This window comes from Vanessa cardui, chromosome 16, assembly GCF_905220365.1.
Source record: "Vanessa cardui chromosome 16, ilVanCard2.1, whole genome shotgun sequence".
NCBI classification, from domain to species: Eukaryota; Metazoa; Arthropoda; class Insecta; order Lepidoptera; family Nymphalidae; genus Vanessa; species Vanessa cardui.
The window spans coordinates 1,484,823-1,511,838 of record NC_061138.1 but is presented as its reverse complement, the minus strand read 5'-3'; the positions used below and the strand labels follow the sequence as shown (position 1 = coordinate 1,511,838).

Genomic DNA, 27,016 nt, shown 5'->3' with positions numbered 1-27,016 from the left:
TCATATTATTGAACCCGTGCGAAGCCGAGGCGGGTCGCTAGTTCCTGATAAAGATAAGCAACCATTCAATGTAAAATTCTATAGTTTACATCCTGACTTCCAAGGAAGAGATTTAACCAGATTTCACAGGAATATTTGTATCATCCTAGTCTATCATATAAAAATTAAAGGCGATCAATTCAGACATTGATATTTAAAAAAATATATGAATTCATATAAAGTAACCCCTAACCCGGTTATAGTTGTATATAATGTATAGATTGATACACAATACAGATTCACTGAACGCATGCGCAAATAAAAACGGATTATAGATTTCGATAAGATAGTAAAATTCAAAAGAAAACCGCTGCATATTAAAAGCGTAGGAAAAAAACGATCGTTTATCTATGATAAGATCATGAAAATCCATACAGGAAAAATTTCTTCCTCTGCGTAACTGCAGTTTTGTTATTGCTATTAACTTCATGCTTTGTAAAGACTTGATTCCCGGACAACATTTTAGTTGGTATAGGAAATATCAAGTTGAATCACGTGTGCTTCACATTATATTATAACGACAAAATTTTTACCAATAAGGATGAAATTTTAAAAGGCTAACTGTAAAATTGCGCCCATACTTACTAAAAGAGTTTACAAATATATTTTTACATACATTACTAAAATCGATATCATTCAAATTGTGGCATAGTCATCAAATGTACATCAGGCATGTAATAATTAAAAAAAAAACAGTTAAAATCACGTTAAAAACGACCTATTATTCTGCCGACAGTACACTGACATTTGATGTCAGAATTAATCGACGTTATTATTTTGTTAGGTCAACATACACACGTGCATTACTAACACGTCAGAGTGCCCTTCATAATTACGTCGTGGTCTGGTCAACGAGTCTGATCTAATCTAGCTTTACCGAACAATCTAGAACTAACGATACATCGATTACTATTTAGTACGACACAACTTAGATGTAGCATCGGCAAATTCAATAAAATCTATTACTACCGATTTTCATAACCAATAGAAAAAGCAAGTGCATCGTAAATCGAAGTGTCAAATTGACGAATATATTGTGTAAAGATCATATTATAGAAATAAATATTGATAATTTGGGATAGCGTACTTAATTCGGATGTGATCGGTTTTACAAATTTTGCTGATGCTACAACTAAGTTGTGTCGTACTATACCCAAGCATAAAGCCTAATAAATAAGGAAACTGACTTCTTGAAATTTTATCTCAGTACGTGACAAACATACTTTATTAAATCGTTACATTTAGATAATAAATTCTAGAAAACACTCTAACAGCATCATAAATTATCAGATGTTCGATACTGACGGCACAGAGATATTAGTCTATGTCCTGAAAAAGTCTAATGTGAATATCATTGTTAATATATCACGTAGATCAATGAACGTAACTCTATAAGACATTTTTTATCTTCAACTTTAGGCATACCAGTAAACCATTGTGAGGAAACCTGCATATGTCTATTATCAACACGTGCTGTTACACGTGAATCCACCAAACCGCTTTGGAGCAACGTGATGGAATGTACTCCTCCTGAAAGAGAGAGGATGCCTCAGCCCAGTGGTGGGAAATTTACAGGCTTTTGTTATTATTATACCAGTGTCCAACATTTAGTCTATCCCTATCGACTGTAATATTAAAATTGTGATTGATTTTGTAAAAAATATTGTAAAAGAAATATTGCCCTCAGACAAAATGTGAGGATAAGATCAAAACTTATTTTTGGTGATATTTTTGTAAATGCTATTATAATTCATGTGTGAGGAACACATTAGTATAATCAATTACAAATAATAATCGAATAATGTAGTGCGTACAGTGAAAACGCACTCATATTAATATATTGAATCACGCCTTTCTTGAGAAAATCGACAGATTACGTGGAAAATGAATGAACAAAACAAGTTATTCTAATGCAGTTCTTCAGAAGTAGGTAAATAAATGATAAATCTGTTTTATCCATTTACGCAAATACTGTGATAAAAATCAATTGAGATTTAACTGTTAAGATAGAAATGGATGTTTTTTGTAGGATTAGATGTCGATCGTTTTTTAAGGGGGCGTTGGTCTTGACGTGTTTTGCACAAAATGTCCTTTCTTGGAATTTGATCATGAGATATTTCATCATATTTGAACCAATAGGGTTAGCCGTAAAAAAGCAACAGATAGAGTTACTTTAGCATTCATAATTATCATATCGATTAATTTGTGACCATGATTCCAGTACATCGGCCCGGTTACGTCCCGCCAAAATGGATTCCATCAAAATATGAAAACTGTTCTTCTTTTTTGTTTATGTTTACAACTGACTTGCTTTCTTTTTTCTTGCTCGGGAGTTATTTACGGGGTCAATTAATAGAAAATGTTCCAAATGTTCTAATTCAGGTCGAATTCCGACCAAGAAAGTTATGTAGGTGTCACTAAATAGTCAATATTTTTAATTTTCTTTCTCTTTTAATATTCGATTGAGGATTTATGTTTGACAATTCGATATCGCAAGTGATTGATGGCATTGGGCGTAACATAGATATCAAGATTAAGATTTGTTATGTAATCACTTGATATTATTTTATTAATTGCTTTACTTCTTTATTAACTTTCTAATGTTTTATTGATTTATAATAGGATTTTTTTCGTAAAACAACTGTTTAAAGAGTATGATTTAAATCAACATGAATTACGTGATCGTGATATAAAATAGGTATTGCCAGTTATCACTCGTTGAATTTAGAGTTTTAAGTTTCTTGTGTACATCTACACAATTTAGGCTACTTTGTATGACTTGCACCTGATAAATAATTCGTAAAACGATAGCGAAGCAGCGGGTGAATAGTAGTTACGTATATGAATATTAGCCTTCGCGCGAAGCTACCCCTATTATCAAAGAAGGTAACAGCAAGTTTAAGGTAACGCATGAATTTATTAACTCAGTGTACAGGCTCTATTTCACAGTTAAAAAATATTTACAGCGGTTTTTGCGTGAATGAGTAACAAACCTTCAAACATACAAACTTTCACATTTATGATATTGTATGAACCAATCCTAAAAAAATACTTTAGAGACAAAAAAGACGAATTATTCTATTCTAAGCTTCGTATATTCGTATATTTGAATTACGCTAGGTAAAATCATATGACCACAATTCCCGTTAATGTAAGTTATCTATTATATATTTTATTTGCCAAGAAAGCTACAAATGCACGTAACACACAATCTCAAATTTCTAACTATTAAAGTTTTATTTTAAACAACAGATAACAATTTGCGACAGTAAATACAAAATAGTCAAATTAAATTAACACGTTCATATATGTCAATTATATAAGACTTGTATATTACGAAAGTATGACGCTTGTGAAAACTAATATTGTTTTTTTTTATATCTGCAAACGCACCGACTATAATTGGGGGTTAAAAAACTGGGGAGTGGCGGTAATACCATTAGCCCAATCGAGAATATGTACGGTCCATTATATTTCACTAACTAAGTGTTATCGATCTCATTCAGAAAGGTAATAAATAAAGGTAAGTCACTCAATACGCTGCTACGATCTTAAATATTATGATTTTTAGTTTCAAATTACTATTTTACAATCAGCTGCAGTGTGATTCTCTAAGAATTGAATGGTGTTACGCTATTTTGATCCGTAAATCAAATAAATTTTATACTTATTACAGTCAAAGTAGCATATCACATTATGTCATTTCACTCTTGTTCTTCGGGAAGTTGCAGTTTTCTTCTTATAGTATACCTGATATGATCAACATACAGTGCTTGAAAATACCAGTCAGACTCGAATAAATTATTGACAATTGCTCTGTAATGAACACAGTATAACTTAGGAATATATCTTGTATTGATTTTGAATTCAGAACATTACCTTGCAAAAATATTTTAGTTCGGTTCTGTAAAATATTCGCAATAAATCTATCAAGTTGTCGTAGGCACTTAAACATGTATCTGCCTGCGTATTATAAAATTGAAATAATAATATTATTATCATTAATATTAGGTTAACTCAACAGCTGTGTTGCTTCTAGTAACAAGTAATTCAGAACTATGCTATATCACGCTGAATTTGAAAATTTATGTATATTTTATATTACTAGAGATATTTTTACACGGCTGAATCTGTGTATTTAAGAATTGTCACGGTGGTCGGCAAAAAATAAGGCTACAACTAAACTATATCTACTAATATTATAAATGTGAAAGTAACTCTGTCTGTGTGACTGTCGCTCTTTCACGACCAAACCTATGAAACGAATTTGGTGTAAAGCAATCTTGAAGTCCAAGGAAGGACTACTACTAGATAGGCTACTTTTTTACCTAACTCATTACAATCAACCTTCAAAAATCTAGCGAAGCTGCGGGGAACAACTAGTTTATATATAAAGACACTTAGTGTGTTAATAACATTACTTCAACTTTATTGCAGGACTTATGAAAACTTATTAATTGTACTTTTTGACATAAACTTTGTAATAAGAATGGTTGCAAAGAGTAACTACTGAGTTTATTGTAGAACTACTATCGAACCTGTGTGAACTTTACTCTTTCAATATATATAACTTTTATTTAGTTTACATGACGATTCAAATGTACTTTTATGAATAATGAACAGTTTGATTGATTGATTTATAAATAAAATATTATATAGAACAACATTAGTGACTTATTTAAGGTTATAAAATGTAATTATGCATGTATATACAAAAAATATAATTAAAAGTAAATGCTTCATTGTATTACAATATTAAGATTATTAGGACATACTTATCGCATTATCGCGTATCCAAGGTGACTTATGATGACCGAGACTTATGTTAAATAAATTAGAGCTAATTCATATCAGTAGCATATTCTTTGAGAACAAATTCAAAACTCACTACTGAACAGGATCGTGTAATATCTCTACATAGTATAAAACAGAGTCACTTTATCTGTCCCCATATGCCTTATATGCTTAAAAAACTACACAACGGAAAAAAAATATAGTTTTAGAAGTTTGTGATGTGATTTCATAAATTAACAAATTAGTATCTTAGTATCAGTTTTGCACCCGTGCGAAGGCGGGCAGCCAGACATATGGAAGAGGTTTTAATAAGCGTCACGTTGAAGGGCGAACAGTTAGTTCTGTGACGTAGAACACGTCAAAATTTCATCACAATTAGAATAGCGTAGGAACGAATACAAAGGACAAACATTCCGTTCTTTATATTAAGATAAAGGACAGCGTCATCGTCGTCACGCGTCAAAACGTAAGTTACATAATGAACTCTTACTGAATGCGACATTTATTACCACGAAAATATAATTTATAATACTGTACTTTTATAGCACACATTATATTATTCTATATGAAAGTCTAAGAAATTATCAATTTATTACAATCGAGTATCACTATACAGTTTCCCTATTTACTACCATAATGGTTCCTATTGAGTTTAGCTCGAATTTGAATCGAAATCGAATCGAGAACGTACCTATCGTAATCGATGTAAGTAGAATTTTGCCTTAATCACGGTTAAGCTGAGTTTTAATTTTGTGATGAATAATCAAAATTAGATCGGAATAAAATCGGGACCGTATTATCACCGTTATATTAGTAGAATTGGCCTCCAGGACTTTCTATAACGATTAAATTGTGGGACCTTATTAATCGAATTAAAAATAATAGTAAAGAAATTCTCATTTCAAATGTCGGAACTATATCATTTATGAACATTTATTTGGAGTTATTTTAATATGTAGATACTCCCAAATCGAAGAAAAAGTGACTGGTATTTTATTAAGAAAACTCAGCGAAGTATTTTATGTAAATAGGTAGTATAGCTGTTTGGCATAGCATAATATCTGAGGAGTGGGTGGTATCTATCCAGACGGGATTGCATAAAGCCTTACTACTACTACACCAAATAAACGTCTTAGTTTTGATTAAGTTACTTCAACATTTTTTTTTTTCAATCAATATTATCAAGGGCCAAGATAACACCGCAGATGAAAATAGGAAATAGCAGAGATCCGAAAATAATTAAGTAATTAATTATTGTAGCACGTTTTAATAACATCAAGGAAATAGATAAAGAGATTATAGAATATTGATGATATACGATGATGATATATATTTTTTAAAATATGAAACTAAAACCAGAAAAACCACTAATAAATCATAGTACACATTCCATGAAAGATTTAAGTTTAGTTAATCCCTTTATCGGTATTTACGATTAAGTTGACAGTTTTGATAATAAAACTAATGCAAAGTAGACTTTCTTGTTAGTTTACATAAATAATTTGATAATAAATTGTAGATTAGAAAATACAAGAAGTTTCATTACTAGTCTTGTGTATTACCAGATATAATTCAAACAAAGATAAAACTTCCGTTTTCCCAAATAACTAACAATCCTTTCTAAGGGGACGCTTATGTTATTAATACTTGTGTTCCAAATTTCTACTTTCAAGACTTTACTGAAGTTTTACTGTGCATTTATATTGCTGAGGAAATACAATTTTAGATGTATGGATTTACGTTCTAGTTTTCTTAACACTCTATAAGTCGCTTTCGACCTTCTATGTCCACTCCCTTTGATGAGAATGTTTGGAGCCAATTCCATCACGCAGCACATGTGTAAAGGCAGAATGCAGAATATCGTATTATACCTGTGTGTTATGATGTTCATATTATGTAGTTAAATTAAAAAAAAAATGGTTCGTAATTTATAATAAATATCGATTAAACGCTTTATCGCTTTCATGCTTAATTAACAAAAGTAACATTACTTTATCCGACCTTATATAAATTAAAATTAAATGTTTAATTTCTTATTTATCTCATATTGTTTATAAGACTTTAATCACATTACGGTATTTTTTTAATATTCAGGAAGACACATTCTGTCGCCGGGGTACAGACGCGCGATAAAGTGTATAAACGAAAATTATTGTAGTTTTATATTCCACCATATTTTAGTTATTTATAAAAAAAACTAGCATTAATACAATACGTTACATAAGCTTTTGTATGTCATATGATAATCTTAATCAAAACATTTAAATAAAAATTAATGCCTGTGCATTCTGTATGTAGTTTTTGCTTCTAAGCCGTTGTAATTAAACGTCACATACAGACATGACATTCAAGACACACAAAGAACATTAACTTCATAAGTATTACAGTTTTATAATGTTTTATGACGTTGCGATTACTGATACAAATATGTACATTACGAGTTTTCACGTACAATATCTCGTTCTAATTTTAGACGTAGTACATTTTCAACAAAAGAACTTCCTATGTTTAGAAATGCTTACGAAACGTATCGATAAAATACGAACAATGTGCAACCTTGACGAATTAAAGAGTAGTCGATACTTTTGTGTTTTTACTTTATAATCGAATTATCATTGTATTGCTAAGTGCACTGTTATTTGTCACGTTTCATTACTTCTGACTTTTATCTGATAATATTGGTTTTGATAATATTATATGAAAATTTCCGAATTGACATTATTATTAGCTTCGAGTCGGTAATACCCACTTATCATTAGTTGCTCTATCAACAATAGCTACTTTATACTTTTGTGTTTCTGGGTTTATTGGAATGAGCTCCTACAATTTTCATTGACTCATTGACGTTGTAAGGGATAGTTTGTATTAGTTTAGTTCATTCTTTATTGTACACCACACAGTGAAATCAAAATAAATATAACAAAGATATGGCCTTGATATAACAGGCGTACAATTTCGGCGACCTTATCGCTACATAGCAATCTCTTCCAGGTGTAGGATAGGTCATAGAATCTAAGGTGGGTGGTGCTGTACTAATAAATAAAATGATATGAGTTTATTATTAAAACTATGAAATAAATATAAATATAGAATACACAAATTATATATCCATTATTATTATATAGTATAAAACAAAATCGCTAACTGCTCTCTGTCCCTATATATGCTTAGATATTTAAAATTACGCAATGGATTTTAATGCGGTTTTTTTAATAGATAGAGTGATTCGAGAGGAAGATTTTTAAATATAATACATTGCCAATATAGGAAAAAGATAGAAGAAAAATATCTGTATCAGCATTGCGCCCGTGCGAAGCCAGGGCGGGGCGCTAGTTTCTGATAAAGCTGCTACTTGTATTTAATTTCATGCTATTAAAGATGAGAGCTATATATTCTAATCGCTTGTATTTATTATACTTGATAGAATATATTTCAGTATGTATATTCTAGTGACAATGCTTATAAAAACAGCCGATTCATCCACTTTTGTTGTCGTAAATTTTCGTTTAATTTAACATTTAAATAAAACTAATTATAACGGATGAATCGCGTATATTAATTATTTTTAAACATCCCGACGTTTCGAGCACTTTGCAGTGTTCGTGGTCACGGGTAGACCCTACCCGTCCCGAGAGTCTACCCGTGACCACGATTTATCCGTTATAATTAGTTTCATCCACTTTTATCGTTCGAAAAAAAAAATACATATTATAGTGTACTATAAATAATAATATGTTACATAATATCGTTTTCTTGCGGGTTATGTCTAAGGAAATATTACGACGCAATGATTATAATTATAGAGGTTCCTTCATAACTAGTTCCGATGGCGTATGTTTTAATATACGTGTGGGAAGATATTATAGATCAATTGTCACAATAGTGAACTTTGTTTTATCAATAAATAGTGTATTGTACAATAAATTATATTTATAAAACTACTAGCTATACAACGACCGTTTTGATAGACGTCAATTGAAATAAAACAATTGATTTTTGGAACGTTTTCTATTACGTTACTTTGCTTAAACACGAATGTGAGATAAATAGACATAAATTCAAGATTTCGACCATTACGACAACTTTGCTATAGTAGGTGTGTTTACAAGAGTATTTATCCATCTACCCAAGTATTGTCATATCAAATTAAAATATACTTTATTCAAGTAGGCTTTTACAAGCACTTTTAAAGCGTCATTTAACAACTTATTTTACAATAAGTGAAGCTATCTCCATACTATATAGTTATAGTAACTTTTATTTATATACTCGTAATGATTGTTTATAATAAAACAATGTTTATTTTAATAATTTAAATAAATCAATTATAATTTGAATACCGATCCCTCATTAACGAACGTCGTTAAACTACATCATTGTGCCAGTTATTAATTACGTTATGTATAAAGCGATAGGAATTTTCTCGCGTGACGTCACGTTACATCTTCGAAAGTATTATCAGAACTAGATTTTTATAAATACAAATTTAAAAATGGAACCTTTATCCTATCCCAAAACATAAACAACTTATATAGTTAACATTGCTATGTACGGATACATATCTATCCGTTTTAGACAGATTACGTAATCATCTTGGTGGTAGGGCTTTGTGCAAGCGCGTCTGGGTACGTACCACCCACTCATCAGTTATTCTACCGCCAAATAACAGTACTCAGTATTGTTGTGTTCCGATTTGAAGGGTGAGTGAGCCAGTGTAACTACAGGCACAAGGGACATAGCATCTTAGTTTCCAAGGTTGGCGATGTAAGGAATAGTTAATATTTCTTACAGCGTCATTGTCTATGGGTGATTATACCATTAAAAAAACGTAACCGATGCATACACACTTTCGCGTATATAATATTATAAGTCTTATAATGCTTTTCAATTGCCTAGTATATATAGTAATTCGTATTCATTATGAAATGAATTCTTAACTGTTAGTTTTTTTTAATTAAATGATCGAATAAGAGAAGTCGTGCGCGACTGTACTCATTATAGTATTATATATCATCAACAGAAATGTAAGTCGAAGGTCGTGCCGGAGGCTAAGTTGTACTTCCGTAAAAATCGGAAGGAATAAACATGATCGTGTAGAAGAAAATATTTCGCATTAATATACTGATATTTCTAGAAGACGGGTTCCAACGTGGATCGCGTATTAGTTTTAGTTGGTTTAAGAAAATTGAGCTGAGATGGCCCAGTGGTTAGAATGCGTGCATCTTAACCGATGATAGTGGGTTCAAACCCAGGGAAGCACTACGGTACATATATACATGTGCTTAATTTGTGTTTATAATTCATCTCGTGCTCGGCGGTGAAGGAATACACAAGTGCCACATGTGCATTCCACCAACCTGCATTGAAACAGCGTGTTGAAATATGTTCCAAACCCTCTCCTTAATGGAAGAGGTGGCCTTATCTCAGCAGCGGGAAATGTACAGGCAATTACTTTACTTTAGTCTACTAAGAAAAATAATCGAAATATACACATATTTTAAGTTTATTACTAAACTACACCAATTTCTACACACAATAAGGAATTTATATTGAGAGGGGTAAATTTAGTTTCACCTTATAGATTTGTATTTATACAAAACTAGTAGTCTCGCGGTTTCGCTCGCTTTTTAGGGTGTTGGTTGTCATGTGTCAGGCAAAAAAGTAGCCTACGTCCTTCATTGAACTTCAAGATTGCTTCATAACAAATGTCATCAAATTCAGTTCGGAAGTTTGGTCGTGAAGTAGCGACAGACAAACAGACAGATATAGTAACTTTAACATAAATAATATCATAAAATCGAAACTAAAAAAACTAACGTCCGCAATTATAATATTCGTCAGAACGATTGTCACCACCAAATCAGTTGCAATGTCCAATTTAAAAAATTCACATCAATCGGTCAGAAGTCTGGTCAAGGTTTCAACGAGTCTGCGCGACTGTATCTGTGTGCGTGCGAATATGCGTTTAAATTGATTCACAGACACACACATGTACATTATGTTTGTGTGTGTGTTTGTAGCACGTGTTCAATTCGTATCTCATGTCTATCATTTTAGTATTTTAATCTCTGTTGATTATCTGATATGATTTCATGACTCGGTATTAATTATTTACAGTTATTGATAAAAATTTTAACAAAAATTAAAACCGACTCCAAATGGCACTACTACGAAACAAATTAATAAGTACCTACTAAAAATAAAAAATAAAAATTACGTATACAAAATGTTTTTTAGAGTTCTAAGTAAAATTAAATGTAAAATTTTAGACTACTTAAAAGTCGATTTACGATTATGTAATATAGTTAGGTACAAGTAATGTTATATTTGGAGTCGGTTAGATAAAATCAATTTAACCATTAAATGAAGTTACCACCGGTCGGTAGATTCTACCGAGAAGAACCAGCAAGAAAATGATAACCTCCTCCTTATTGAAGTCGGTTAAAAACGGGATATTACCACGATTTTAATTTGACTTGGAGCTCAATATTTCGACATTATCTACGAATGTTTCGTTCTCCTGAAAGAGACATATACTGTAATAATAATAAAAATCATGTTAGTTTAAAGTCGGTATTAATAACTTGGCACATAATTGTTTTCCGATATTTTAGGCAACAAACTAGAAAAATATACGAATAGGCTTTTTAAATAGAATTTGACTACATGATCATGGACTGCATGACTGGGGGCCTTGTGGGTGCGTTGCCGTTCAACTCACAATACTTTTAACAAAGCAATATAAGTACAAACATAGTAGTTCTGTAAACGCGAGTGTGCTTCGCGATTATTTAATTTTATCGCTTATCATTGTTATCAATTGGATTTACAGACGTTGTTAAGCTGTTATTCGTATCGTAAGCATTATATGAACAGCACGAATGGAGACTAATACCCTGCATACACGTGACTTTAGAAATACTTAGTCGATGTCCTTTATATCTGAAATTTGACTAAACTTATTCTGACTTATCTATAGTACTATATTATAAATGTGAAAGTAACTCTGTCTATCTGTCGCTCTTTTACTACCAAACCGCTGAACTGATTTTAATGAAATTTGGTATGATACAAATTTGAAAAAAACTCCAAGGAAGGACTCCAACCAAACCTCTAAAACGCAAGCAAAACCGCAGGCGACAATTAGTTTTGAATATGAAATCGAAATAACCTCTTTTCGTTCGGCGTGCATAGCGTGCATTCCTAAAAGATTTAGACTATTTTACCTTTCCTCAGAAAGGGTATGTGTGTGTTAACCTGAGATTAGGAACTCCCACACTTTTAACTTTCTCACATTTTCAACAACTTAAAATCCGATTGCTTTTCGGAACTTTATCCAAATGATCTTTATTCAAGCAGTTTTTTATGAATTTTTTAATGAGAATATCACAGGAAATTCAAATAATTATAATTGATTTTAAGGCTACTATCGGTAGAAAATTTTGATTTCTATCAAGACGTGAAGAGAAAGTACGTGGTGCTAATACACGGCATATCTCTTAAAATTCTATTTGTAGTCTATTGTCTTCTGTTGACATGGTACTGGTAGAATCCACTTGTATTTGGTTGGATGCAGTTCACTGGAAAGCTCTTGCAGCATGTTATCCTTTTGACCGAAATCGGTAAAGACTACATCATCATAAAAAAAAATTGAATACATCGGTAAGAAAATCGGTAAACAGTTCTAGAACTGACACATTTATGTGCTTGAATAATAATAATAAATTTCTGTTACTTAATAATAAACATACTATTATATGTTTGCTTAAAAATACTCATATAAATAATTATTCATCGTGAAATACAATTCGCCTCGAACGGATATCGACGCCACCCTTGAATATAATCTTGGCTTTGAATGTTTGACCACATACAGACCGTGGGAAACAAATGTTTCCATGTTCATTTCGAACAATCTCATTTCGTAATTAAGAAATTTATTTAAAATATACAAAATTTCCACTGCTAATATGAAATCAATACGAGAACACAAGAAAAATATAATTCGAGAATATTGTTTAAGTGACAGAAATTAGTAACTATATGTCAAACAGGTAAGTGGACTGCCTATTACGTCACTAATGGTAAGTGATCACCATCGCTTATAAACATTTGTACTGTGAGAAATACTAATATATCACCAATACGCTATCAACCTTGGGAATTTAGATGTTATGCCTTATGTTCTTGTAGCAACACTGGCTCACTCACCCTTTAAACCGAAACGGATAATTAAGTATTGTTGTTTAGTGGTAGAATATGTAGTAGTGTTAATAAATTTTAGTTACATTAATATATTATACAAGTACAAACTACGTGTCTATTCAAAAATTAATTTACCAGGTAGATATGAGACAACATGAGACAACATCACATACATTACTCTGATCCCAATGTAAGTAGCTAAGGCACTTTTGTTATGGAAAATCAGCAGTAACGACGGTACTACAGACACCCAGACCCAAGACAACATAGATAAGTAATGATAATCTACATTGACTCGGCCGGGAATCGAACCCGGGACCACGGAGGTCGTCGAGATATACAAAAGTATTAATACATACTAAAACTTAACAACGGCCAAAATCTTCTGGTATAACTTTTATGTATACATACAGGCATTAATTATTCAATTAGACATGACGAAAAAAACTCATTTATTCCATAGATTATATCGTATAGTAAATAGCCGGCTTTAAAGCAGACAAGTTCGTTAGCTAGGTGATTATTAATATTACAAGAATTTAATTATTATTTATTTAAATATATAATAGCCATTGATGACACAGCTGTAGTTTAATGTACAGTATATCTATAGTATAGAATATATTAATAGTAAAATAAGGCGATTTTAAATTGAACCACCAATTGGAAGAAGGGAATAAATCCAAAAAAGAAACTTCATAAATTTTTGCTTTCAACTTACAAACTTATAAGACATCTATGATTATTAAGAAAATATCAATCCTGATGTATTCACCGGCAGACCTGCCTTAAATGTATATGTATAATATTTAGCCCGACGTCAAAAGATTGTAAGAGTGTATAAAAGTGAATATTTCGAAAAGTGGCGTTTATTCCCTTCTTCCAATTCGTGGTTCAATTATTATCTGTGGCATAAAGACGGTACGACACTCAGGGAATTACATTATAAAATACTTGGGTTGTTAATGATCCAAAGATAAGACTGCCACTTAACATTCTAAGCTGAGTTACTTGTTGAATAACTTAGCGTTGTATTTGTCAACTTAAGCTTATTTTACAACTAGCGACCCCTGCTACACACGGGTGCAATACTGATACTAAATATACTACATAATTAGTTTATTTACGACATCACATTAGAAACTTCTAAAATTATCAGTGTGTCTTTACTATATTGTCCATATATAATACAAAAACCTTCCTATCCAATCTCTCTATCTTTTAAACAACCGTATCAAAATCTGCTGAGTAATTTAAGTATACATAGGGACAGAGGTAAGCGACTTTGTTTTCAACCGACTTCCAAAAGGAGGAGGTTATCAATTCGTCTGTATTTTTCTTTTTATACTATGTAATAAATAATGATAGACAAAAGTGTGAAGGGAAGCATACTGTATGAATATGACGATTTGAATTGCAATACACAATACAAACTATAAATATTAAAATACTGGCTTTTATTTCCTTCCATAAAGTCGTAACTGACTTTAGGAAATCATTGAAAGATGACCTTTTATCATGTTACAACATCCTTTTAATATTTTCTACCGTTATCGTATAATGAAAAAGAAAGTTTTTTAACATAATATTTACTATTACATAAGGCAGCCATTGATTTTAAGTAGCCAATATTCTTAAAAACCGGTTTTTGACAATACCTTATTCTTAATTTTTTTTTTTGTTTTTCGTATTGATAGATTCTAAAAAATCTAAAATTCATGAATAAATCTTTTTTTTTTTAATCCGATAATTGACGAAGAAGCGTCAAAGACGTTATTTAAATAAAAGCAAACGCAAGTGAAAAATTAAAAAAAAAATGAAATAATGAAATGCAATTTAATTTTGAAATTAGAATTCAAAATTATTTTAAAAAAGTTAACAATAATATCTTAAACGATTTCGAAAGAAGAACGCCCTGACGTCACGCTTCATTAAGCACGTCCAAGAATGTGCGGCACTTACATTGTTTTACAGTTTAAAGGTCGTGTAAATAAAACTACTATTAATTACGTGTTACCGTTTTTGCTTGTCCGAGAGGCCAACATACCTGCCGCTCGCCGGTTGGCGCCGGCACGCAGTGGGAGGGGAGCCTGACAAGTGAGGTCACTCAGTGCATTGTTGTAAGTTAACAATTTAATCGATATCGATATATTTATTACTTTTTTTATAGTTTAAAAAATAAATAAAATTGTAGTATTAAAACTCATTTTTAAATTGCTACAAAAATACTATTCTGTATCATAAATATTTTATATTAACATTCACATAAAAAAAATTATGTAACTAAAATATTTGTTTGTTTAAACTTTAAATTAATATATACAACTCAATCTACTAATAAAATTGTCAAAAAATATAATATTTAAAATTATTAAAGACACGTACCAAACACAAGGCTATAACTCACTGGAGCAGAATTGTAACGTATACGTAGGTAAAATCGCGCGGTAAAGATAGTTAATAGTAATCTTGATAAGCAAATCAAATAAATCATTTGTTTTATTATTTAACAACCTTGAAGCTGCGGATATATAGTACAGATTGAATATAACAAGGATATGCTACGATAATATTGCTATCACTATGTTTATTATTGTGGCGTGGTTTGGGGGAGGCCTATGTTCAGCAGTGGACAGCATTGGCCTGATGATGATGTATATTATAATTTATATTAAATACATATATTTAAGATAAAAGCAAAGTAATTTAAATAACAAATTTATATTAAATATTATTTTTGAGATAATTCATTGCTTTTGAGTTCAACAAATAAACTATCAAGTGGTATAGTTATAAACATGACATAAATTAAAATATGTGTAAAAGTATATTACCAGTTTGTCTTGTACTTATGCTGTTCGTCAAAGTAAGCATTTACGTTTCCGAGAAGAGAAAGGGAAGTATTCGTTGAAATAAAGCGCATTTAGAAGGTTGCTTTTTTGTCTCATAATATCTATAATAATTTAGTTTTTATCATATAAAGAAAGACTTTATTGATGATATATCAATATATATTTACTGATAATATATATTCATAAACAATTTTTATCAATCGTATTTGGTAAAAGTTAAGCATTTTTTATCGATAGATAATATTTTATCGTGCACGAACCGCACTAGACGCGTCATACCGGAGTGGCGGGGAAGCCGGCCCTTCCCGCTTCGTCCTCCCCGCCCCGCATTCGTATATAACGGCGGGACGGCACGCGCGCCGCGTCTTACGTTCCGAAGCCACCGTATAGCTCTGTGTTTCATCACTCGCGAAGCCACGCGGACATTGTGAAAGTGTGATTACAACGATTTCTCGGTAGTGAGAGTAAGCCGAGTGCACCCACGACACTAGCGTCTAAATTTAGTGGTGTGAAATTGTCTCGCGAATATAAGAGAGAGTTCAATGGAAGCCAGGTTCGTGACCTGCCGGAGCTTCCAGCAGATCAAGCCGCCCGAAAAGAGTTTAGCACCGCCGCCGACGGTGAAGGGCCTGCTGTCTCGCTTCGGAAGCCAAGCCCAGGCTTTATTTGCGCCGAAGAAGCCAAGATTCGGTTCATCTGTAGCTATCCACAAGTTACGGGAGTCTAAGTGGTTCAAACATGAGGAACAGAATATTCTGTGCGCCGTGCTCGAATCCGGATTCGTTCTGGAAGTCCGAGCTGAAGATCCTCTGCCGCCTGACACGACGCTGTCACCAGACTACCATATGTACGCCATTGCCATGTGGAAGAAGGGTAAAGGTTCGTTAAACTTGTTTCACATTTAAAAAGCCTTGATTTATCGTTAATATTGGTACGCGATAAGATACATCGCGAGGGCGTGATGTGAGACTGAGTCGCTGCCGGCGTTGCGTAGCGATCGCGCGCCGTTCTAATGAGTTCACAATAGGATTTGTAAATAATTCATGTCGTACGCTACAGCACGCTCTTTCGTCTCATAATGACGTCGGCCGTTGAATACTAAATTAATTGCAGTATCCGGCGAACGAACTGTTATACCCATGTTTTATTTAGGCCCGATATTTGCATAACCGGTTATCGATAAAATTTTAATATTCTTATTTACTGTAAAATAGAATTTTCTAACTTCCTGTTAATCATGTAAGCATTTTAAATGACATTGCATTGTGTTCGTTGTAGAAAAAACAAAGAACCCGGAACAGATAGAGGTGTACACAGTGCAGCAAAAAGGCGTGCGTAAACGTATTATCAAGACTACCTTGGGGGCCTTCTGGAAGAAAGATTCCGTCATACGAATCAACAACGTTGATGACAAGCAAGAGACGCCCAACAGCGAAAAAGACATCAGGGCTAAGGTACATACATACACAATGCGGCACAAGTTTCCAATTCGCACTAAAACCTTTTAGTTATCTTGTAAATTCCTTACTGCCTTATCTACCTGCTGTATCAGGGAAATCTATATACATGTAGTAAATATACAACAACTTTATCAACACAAAACGTTTCAATACTAGTAAATTGCATAACATGGCCTTCTAGCAATGTTTTGACACGCAACATGCATTATCATTTTGTGAAAGATTGCCAATATATTTTTTTAACCTCGATTGTAATGTGAATTTGAATCTTCATTTGTCAACTGATATCTTAATCCATCTCAATTTCCATGCAATTATTTCAAGATTTCCTTGCGTAACGTACAAGATTTTAATCGTCTAAAATCAATTCAATTATTTGAAGAGCATCTTTATCCCATCGTCATATGTGAACATTTTTCGTCAATTTCTCAAAGACCTAAATGTCGTTTCTTATTTAAAATTATCTTTGTCGACCTTTGAAGGTTTCAGTCCTACTTCTTCCTCTCTAGGCTAGACGTCAGAATTGGAAACCTCTTTTCAGATAGCCTCATCGGGGCTTTCGTTTTTCGGAAAGAGAAGTGGAACAGCTACTAAGAAGCTTCTACTGATTGCAGCTTGACATGGCAACAAAATCCAGATTTGAACGTAACTGGCATAATACACTGCATTTCGTCCACTGGTGCCGTTATGGGGAGACTCCACAAGAAGCTAGAATGAGACAGGTAATTTGTTTACGATGGAATAACAAAGATAGAATTATCTAGAATTTTCTGGAACTTAGCGATATTGCGCGTTCGTAATTTCTCGCTTTATTATTTTGGTTCTAGAATTTCTACTTTTTTTATTTCATGCATGTACTTAAAGGAACTGTCCTTACAGTGTTTTGTGATGTTTTTTCCCCTTTCTTTATAATACAATGAAACGTCCTTGTACATAATCTCTTCGCAATAATACTAGAAAAAAAATGATCATCAAATTTAAAGACATCACTAAAAATAATGTCGTAAAAAAATGTAATACTTTGCAATTGAATTTACATCTATTGTATTGCAATTCGTAAAGACAGATTCTTAAACGACATACATCACCTCCACAATCATTCAGTTACTATTGCTTTTTTTTTCGAAGCTTAATATGAAATGTTTTTCGTATGAGTTTTGTTTTAATGTGGACCTTCGCTATGCTTTCATTTAATACCGCGTACATTGAAAACTGGGCACATTTAAGGAATAAGCGTCGATATGCATGGGACTCGACGGGTATCGAGTGTAAAAAAAAAAAAAAAAAAGAAACGCACAAAGTAGCAATTTTGTTACAGATCAGCTTAACGACGTCGAAAACACCCATGATTATCATATTTTGATGGTAATCGTTGAGGCGCTTTGGACAAAACGGCTGGCATCTTTAATATTACCGGTGAGGTATTTATATTACAACGACGATGTACCTGGATTCAATGTGCCCTGTGTGTTAACTTATGTGTTACTCTAATGCTTTAGTGTGATCTTTTGTTCGCATTTTTATAATTTTACAACTATCCCAAAAATTATATTCATTGATATATTATACACGTAACATTAAGAGCAAAGAGAACCATAATGCTGATAACGAGTTTTGATACTTTAACCGAATAATTAAATAATTGTGTTGTTCTTTTCAAAGTCATAAGATGACCAGCCGAACTGGTTTATTAACTGCAATTATTAAACAGATAATATTTAAATGCAATAAATTATAACCTAACGACAGACCCAAAAAAACATTTATCTAGATTGAAGACAATTAAATTACTGTTATCAAAGCAATTAAAAGTTACATAAAATTCAAGTAATTGTATTTACATAATGCTAATGAAACAACCATATCGGTCATTAACATTACCCTTTAAATATTAACAATCAATTCGCAGATTCTAGAAACTACTTAACTTCCAACAAAAAAATACATAATAATTTTATACGATTTAACCGTATGAATATTTAAAAACTTAATTCAGCGTCATAAAATACATAATTTAACATTGTTCAAGAAACATAAGTTTTATATACGTATTAAAAAAAATGACGTGAATATGTGTTGCTAAGTAAATTTTATTGAAATAAAAGTAATTTTAATACACATGTTTAAATAATGATATCACCAATCAGAAAATTTTTGCTGATTGCAGCAACTATGTATACAAAAAAAATTTACACAGCTTTAAGTTATTATTTTTCAAATTATTTTTTTATTAGAAAGTGTAAAATAATGACATTGTACATTAATTTTCTATGGCAACATTTTGTCATGCAAACAATTAAATACCATTTAAAATGACCCCGTGTGACATTGCCAATTATTTATTTAGGTTAATTGACAGTGGTGTCAAGCTTGAGGTCAATTTGTGTCAATTTTATCAATAAATATTTGTTGTAAAGAATTAAATAATTCTATGATAGCATGAATAAACCTTTGTAAATTTAAATACGTAATATATAAATGTAGTTTGATAGATTACTTTGATATCATTATTTAGCACAAATAAATAATCTGTTATCGCTTAAAACCAGTAAATTGTTTGTTAATTATCATCGTTTAAAATACATGATTGTAAGTCATAAGTCGTAAATTACAACTAATAATATAACTTGATGATAACCTTGACTTAACAAATTTTTAAGATTATTTTTGGTTTTTCCATATACAACTTAATCCTTTCAAAGGTGTGACTATTAACATAAGGAATCAGATTTAAATAATCGTAAAGGAGACGATAGAAATAGTTTTGGTTCGACTTTTTTAGAATACATTAATAAAGAAGCAGGAATAACTCTAATTATTAAAAATATTAAATATTTCCAATTAAACCAAAAGCGTCAAATCGTGTTGTACGTCAACACAAATCTAAATTTTCATATATTTGTTTCAGATAAGCGAGTCGCTAAAGTGGGGCAACATCGGTATGAATATGGGTGTGATGCTCGTCAGCCAAAACAACGCCCGCGCTAAAGCGAAGTCCGTTTGAGTGTCGCAGGCCGGCAACGCCGGCACATGCTACGCTTGTTTCTGGCAACCCTCGCCCGGGAATATCGACTTCGTTTAAATTTCGAATACGTTCATTCCATTTTTTAAATTCGATCTTTTAAACATGATATGGAATTTAAAATATTTACAATTAAATATTGGTATTTCGGGTTCGGGTAATCAAATTACGGAATCTCTCGCATTATCTTTCTGATTGAGGTCCGAATGGTTATTTATGGACGAATAAATTGTGAAATTCGTTGATGCGACAAACACGTGGTTTTGAATTTGGAATATTCGAAAATTTTATTTCTTAAAAGCAAGATTTTATAACGTTCCATTGTAAACGAAACTAATTTGACATTAAAATATTATATTTTTGAATAGTGTGAGGGATGAAGAAGCTTTAATTTTTGTTTAGAAATTGATTTGATTCTAACATTCCTGATATAAAGAAAAGACGCCCCGCGGCTTCGAATGTGAATATGGTGTATGTTTTAATTTAATCGTATTATCCACGAGTGTTGGTCGTTATTATCCGACGGATGTTTACACTTACGACGATAATTTTACGTTCACTATTATTGCTAAGATTTTCGACTTTATAAGACTGTTCTGATTAAAAAAATAAACTACGAAAAACGTGTGAAATGTAAATAATAATATAAATGAGTAAGAAATTTTAGACGTTGAATATATAAAAATTTTAAAAGGATAATATAGATACAGTTTTTCGTAGTTTTAAATTAGATGAGTATTGTTAAGTATTCATATTTATAGTTAACGACGATGTGAAATAAATGTTTGTGATTCGTGTTCGACTGTTTGAGAATTACGTAAGAGTTTATGTTCTATTTATATGAGGCATTTTTATAAATAAATGGTTCAAATAAAAACATTGTTTCCTTTGAATCCTTTATTATTTTAAATACAGAGATATTATTTTCCCATGTCTAATAGTACTAAAATGTTAAGTCTTCTAGAGCAGTGGTTCCAAAGTTCATTGGACATCGAGCCATCTGATAAAACTTTTCAAATTGAGAATCCCTACTTGGCTTCAATTGAGAAAAAGGCTAACGGTTTAGCATATCAATTTGAGTCACTAATAATAACTAGTATTAGCAATTTCAAATGTCTAATAGCTTTCCATGTTTATTTTAATATTAAACTTCTACGAAAATGAACTAGTATTTTTTAAAGAAATTCATTACAGACATGACAAAAATGTACTCATAATTGTGAAACAGAACGAACATCAGATTACCGCTGACAAATATTCCCTTAGCATCGTGAATTACAGATATAAAGGCCTATTCTATTATATGTTTTGGGATATATTAAATAAATAAATATTGGAAAACATCACACACATTACTCTGATCCCAATGTAAGAAGCTAAAGCACTTATGTCATGGAAAATCAGAAGTAATGCTACTACATCACCAGTTTACATCATATGTTCATATTATGTATTAATCGGATTTATCCTAAAATAAAAAGATTAAATAGTATTACACAATACTCTTTCTTTCCCTTCCTCAATCCTTCTGGTCAGATAAGATAATTAATAAATAGTTTATAAAAGTAATTTCAATTTCCTTGTCCCCAAATAACACCATTTTGACATAATTTTCCGTGACGTTCTTCTCACTAAATCAGCACTTCACTTATCAATAAAACATTTCCAATCTATACACTGAAATATCACATCGACTGCAATCTGATCCGATAGGTCCAGCTTATCAGATATAATATTTTTGTTTTAAGAACCTATGTTTATTGCTATCTATGAAAAATACTAAATACACTTTCCCTACGATCTTAATGTCTACGACTTTATTATGAACCAACGTGTAATCTTTTTACTAATATTCACATCAGGCTAGAACTTCTTCCTTTAATTTCTCCATAATTATTTAGTGATATATTGTGGCCATTTGGGGGATCGGTTACCATTTGTCGCTGTACTTTATATTGTATTAGTATAGAGCTGTTAGCTCACGAAGGCGCGTTATTTCTACATATAAGAGCTATTAGCTCACGAAGGAGCGTTATTCCTATTATGTATATTTTCATAAAAATAATGGTGTACATTAACAAATATATTCAAATGTATGTTTTTTTTGTCATCGCTGTTCTTTCATTAGTCATTACACGCATATAAAGACATCTTATAGGCGTAACTCAATTATGCGCTCAAATATGTTTCTGTATCTCAATTATAGAATGGCAGACAAGTTATTATGGCAGAGATCACTTACCTCTCTCAGTAGACCGAACAGCATATCCGTGGAGAGAGAACGTTCGTGGGCCTCGTCCATGATGACAGCGCAGTACTGGTCCAGGTCCGGTTCACGGAGACCCTCCCTCAGTAGGATACCGTCCGTCATGTACTTGATCACCGTGTTGGGGGACGTGCAGTCCTCGAAACGTATGGCATAGCCGACTTCCTCCCCTGAAATTCAAATCTTAATTAATTTGGAGTATGGTGTCGAGAGTCACAGGTTTTCTTAAAAAAAATAAAGCTACACTTGGTTGGACATTTGGTCAACATATTTTTTTTATCTTGAGAAAAACGGTAATATTTAAATAAAAAATCGAATTCTTATTGGTATTATGTTAATTTTTGATGTAAGGTGGGTAATGTGGACATGGCGGCGACGCGGCGCGGCTGGGTGCAGCCGATGTAACACGAGTGTATGACAGTGAGAGGGCACCGACCGAGCCGGACGCCCATCTCGTCGGAGACGCGCTTGGCGACGGACATGGCGGCGACGCGGCGCGGCTGGGTGCAGCCGATGTAACACGAGTGTATGACAGTGAGAGGGCACCGACCGAGCCGGACGCCCATCTCGTCGGAGACGCGCTTGGCGACGGACATGGCGGCGACGCGGCGCGGCTGGGTGCAGCCGATGTAACACGAGTGTATGACAGTGAGAGGGCACCGACCGAGCCGGACGCCCATCTCGTCGGAGACGCGCTTGGCGACGGACATGGCGGCGACGCGGCGCGGCTGGGTGCAGCCGATGTAACACGAGTGTATGACAGTGAGAGGGCACCGACCGAGCCGGACGCCCATCTCGTCGGAGACGCGCTTGGCGACGGACATGGCGGCGACGCGGCGCGGCTGGGTGCAGCCGATGTAACACGAGTGTATGACAGTGAGAGGGCACCGACCGAGCCGGACGCCCATCTCGTCGGAGACGCGCTTGGCGACGGACATGGCGGCGACGCGGCGCGGCTGGGTGCAGCCGATGTAACACGAGTGTATGACAGTGAGAGGGCACCGACCGAGCCGGACGCCCATCTCGTCGGAGACGCGCTTGGCGACGGACATGGCGGCGACGCGGCGCGGCTGGGTGCAGCCGATGTAACACGAGTGTATGACAGTGAGAGGGCACCGACCGAGCCGGACGCCCATCTCGTCGGAGACGCGCTTGGCGACGGACATGGCGGCGACGCGGCGCGGCTGGGTGCAGCCGATGTAACACGAGTGTATGACAGTGAGAGGGCACCGACCGAGCCGGACGCCCATCTCGTCGGAGACGCGCTTGGCGACGGACATGGCGGCGACGCGGCGCGGCTGGGTGCAGCCGATGTAACACGAGTGTATGACAGTGAGAGGGCACCGACCGAGCCGGACGCCCATCTCGTCGGAGACGCGCTTGGCGACGGACATGGCGGCGACGCGGCGCGGCTGGGTGCAGCCGATGTAACACGAGTGTATGACAGTGAGAGGGCACCGACCGAGCCGGACGCCCATCTCGTCGGAGACGCGCTTGGCGACGGACATGGCGGCGACGCGGCGCGGCTGGGTGCAGCCGATGTAACACGAGTGTATGACAGTGAGAGGGCACCGACCGAGCCGGACGCCCATCTCGTCGGAGACGCGCTTGGCGACGGACATGGCGGCGACGCGGCGCGGCTGGGTGCAGCCGATGTAACACGAGTGTATGACAGTGAGAGGGCACCGACCGAGCCGGACGCCCATCTCGTCGGAGACGCGCTTGGCGACGGACATGGCGGCGACGCGGCGCGGCTGGGTGCAGCCGATGTAACACGAGTGTATGACAGTGAGAGGGCACCGACCGAGCCGGACGCCCATCTCGTCGGAGACGCGCTTGGCGACGGACATGGCGGCGACGCGGCGCGGCTGGGTGCAGCCGATGGCTCCGCGCGCGCTGTATCCCTCCTCGTGCAGGTACTGCGTCAGCTGGGTTGTCTTGCCGCTGCCGGTCTCACCTGAACGAACATAAAACATTTTGTTTTATCGAAATCTAACCTAATTTATAAAACTAAATGATAAAAAAACCATTTTGATAGCTTTTTCACAACCAATTTAGAAAGGTTACGTTATAAGACAAATATAATTTTAAACTTACGTCGTTATGAGGTATTTATTACTTGCTACACTATTTAGTTTCACAGAAGTTTAAAAAGTGATTTCATTGGCGGATATATTGTGATTTAACTAAAGCCTTTGATTCTGTGCGACACGAAACACTGATGATAAGAAAGGTAACCAACGTGGAAAATCTTCTACAAATCGACTAATATGGTGCCTGAACGTACCAAATTCATAGTATAGAGAGAAAAGGTCTCTTTCAGCTCCTTTAGGGTGGGTGTCCCTCAAGGGTCAATTCCAGCTTCATAAAAATAATTTGATTTTGATAGATATATGTATAAGTGACCTACGTCTACAATCAATAAAACCTATCACCAATTAAAGTAAAATTTATCTATTACATGAGATTAGAACAATCATAGCGCAAGATTAGCAAATGCAAATGAAGCACTCACCAACAATAATTATAACGCTGTTTTCACGTATGACCTGCATTAGTTCCTCCCTGACAGCAAACACTGGTAGAAAACGTCGTTGCTCGGATATGGTCTTCTTCTTGACAAAATCTGACTTCGATTCTGGCTCTTGAGCCTGTGCTATAGTATAAATAAATTGGTCAACACATTATTAAATAATAAACAAAACATTACACAAAGAAGTATAATTTTAATAATATCATAATTTTAATAAAACAAAGCCGAGATGGCCCAGTGAGAACGCGTGCATCTTAATCGATGATTTCAAGTTCAAACGCAAGCAGACACCGCTGAATATTTATGTGCTTAATTTGTGCTTATAATTGATCTCGTGCTCGGCGGTGAAGGAAAAACTCATGAGGAAACCTGCATGTGTCTAATTTCATAGAAGTCGTGCGCCATTTTGCCACATGTTCCAATCCGCATTGGAACAGCGCGATGGAATATGTTCCAAACCTTCTCCTCGAAGGGAGAGGAGGTCTTAAACCAGCAGTGGAAAATTTACAGGCTGTTTTTGTTGTAAAACAAAGTCGTTTTCCGCTGTTTGTTTGTCCCTGGATTCGTGTTCACAATATGGGCTATCTAAAGTTATATAATCAAGGATATCACTTACTCTTGTCCAAATGTTCGGCATATTTGTAAGCCTCTTTGGTTGGGCCATCTTCAATTTCCTCTTCTTGTTTCTGGATACCCATTATGTTACCTTAAATAAATAAATGAACAAAATGTCAAAATCTATCATACATCGTTATTATTGAAAGTATTGATGGCCAGTATTCAAATAACAGTAAACTTTTTGGTTATTCTTTTATTTATAGTTTGGTCATACCAATTTTAGTTCCTTCTAATTTCCAATGCTTCTTCTGAGCCTTTCTTCTCTCTTTCTGTTCTCTGAACGCCTTGACCAACGCTGAGCCCTTGCGAGCGTTCATTGCCATGTCGGATGTTGGGTCTTTTACCTTGAAATCATTTAATCAATATGACTACAAATTTCTCAGACAACTAAATAGGTAATACTAGAAACCTAGTTTCTATCCTCAAATCTCAATCTTGACTAATAATCCTACTATATTTTTAAAATATTCACAAAAAACATATCTGTCTAGTTTTTTATATAGAAAATTATAAACAATATTTGATATATATATGTAGATTACATTGATTGAAAAAACTAGCCGAGCTTGTCGGTTTCCTAAGGTCTGATAAATTAACTTTACCGTCTCGTAAATTCAAATGGTTTATAAAAATACATTGGTAAAAAAGGTGGTATTATTCGATACAAGATTTTGTAGATGATAAAAAGACGTGGAATTAATATCTATTGACTTCTAGGCAGGATATATTAATTTAAATAATTGTATTAACTAACATGACTGTCTTTTTTTAAATGTTGAAAAAGAGTAACTACTGAGTTTCTTGCCGGTTCTCCTCGGTAGAATCTACTTTCCGAACCGGTGGTAGCTTCACTTAATTGTTAAATGACGATCCAAAAGTGCTTGTAAAAGCCCACTTGAATAAAGTTTATTATTGATTTTGATTTGATTTTGATCCTGTTGTACTTCCTTAATTAACAATAAGTAAGTGTAGAACTTTTATATATATGTAATATTAACGCCTTTCTGAGTTAATACTTTTATACACTTAAAATGACATTTCTAAAAGCTTTGAAAGCCTACTTGAATTAAGTATATTTTACTATCACACTTGTGATACAGTCTTGAAATTAGAATCTAATGATTGAGCATAATTTTTTGCCTAAATAAAATAAAAATATTTCATATGAAACTTCTGTTTGCCAACACCTAAATAAAATATGAGAGTCGAGATGGCTCAGTGGTTAGA

General features: G+C 34.1%; 2 protein-coding genes across 7 annotated transcripts in view; one reads left to right on the top strand and one right to left on the bottom strand.

Annotated features, from left to right (window-relative positions):
• The window catches only part of LOC124536445 (pre-mRNA-splicing factor ATP-dependent RNA helicase PRP16), a 104,809-nt gene that overhangs the window by 73,239 nt on the left and 4,554 nt on the right, over positions 1–27,016 (bottom strand). The window contains exons 7-11 of one of the 3 annotated variants that reach the window (XM_047112986.1): positions 26,004–26,133; positions 25,788–25,877; positions 25,154–25,294; positions 24,443–24,595; positions 22,615–22,808 (exon numbers count right to left, since the gene is read on the bottom strand). In XM_047112986.1, the coding sequence (XP_046968942.1) occupies positions 22,615–22,808; positions 24,443–24,595; positions 25,154–25,294; positions 25,788–25,877; positions 26,004–26,133 (708 nt within the window). Of the gene's footprint in view, positions 1–22,614; positions 22,809–23,074; positions 23,149–23,188; positions 23,194–24,442; positions 24,596–25,153; positions 25,295–25,787; positions 25,878–26,003; positions 26,134–27,016 lie in introns of those variants that run through there. The other 2 variants (XM_047112989.1, XM_047112987.1) reach the window with 2 other exon arrangements.
• On the top strand, positions 16,244–21,265 carry LOC124536446. Of its 4 annotated transcripts, XR_006966873.1 has the most exons (5): positions 16,244–16,769; positions 17,169–17,344; positions 17,965–18,072; positions 18,669–18,766; positions 20,259–21,265. XR_006966873.1 is itself a non-coding variant. In XM_047112990.1 (4 exons), exons 1-4 carry the CDS (start codon positions 16,433–16,435, stop codon positions 20,352–20,354), a joined length of 717 nt encoding a protein of 238 aa, XP_046968946.1. In that variant the 5' UTR covers positions 16,244–16,432; the 3' UTR covers positions 20,355–21,265. The 4 variants fall into 4 exon arrangements, 1 of the variants encoding a protein (XP_046968946.1); XR_006966875.1 differs by lacking the exon at positions 18,669–18,766 and having other exon boundaries at positions 17,892–18,072; XR_006966874.1 differs by lacking the exon at positions 20,259–21,265 and having other exon boundaries at positions 17,892–18,072.

Bases quoted from the DNA above. Each gene is read 5' to 3' on its own strand.
- LOC124536446 (XM_047112990.1), top strand. From the start codon at position 16,433: ATGGAAGCCAGGTTCGTGACCTGCCGGAGCTTCCAGCAGATCAAGCCG. The intron at 16,770-17,168 runs GTTCGTTAAACT...TGTTCGTTGTAG, and splicing joins CATGTGGAAGAAGGGTAAAG to AAAAAACAAAGAACCCGGAA. The intron at 18,073-20,258 runs GTAATTTGTTTA...TATTTGTTTCAG, and splicing joins AAGAAGCTAGAATGAGACAG to ATAAGCGAGTCGCTAAAGTG.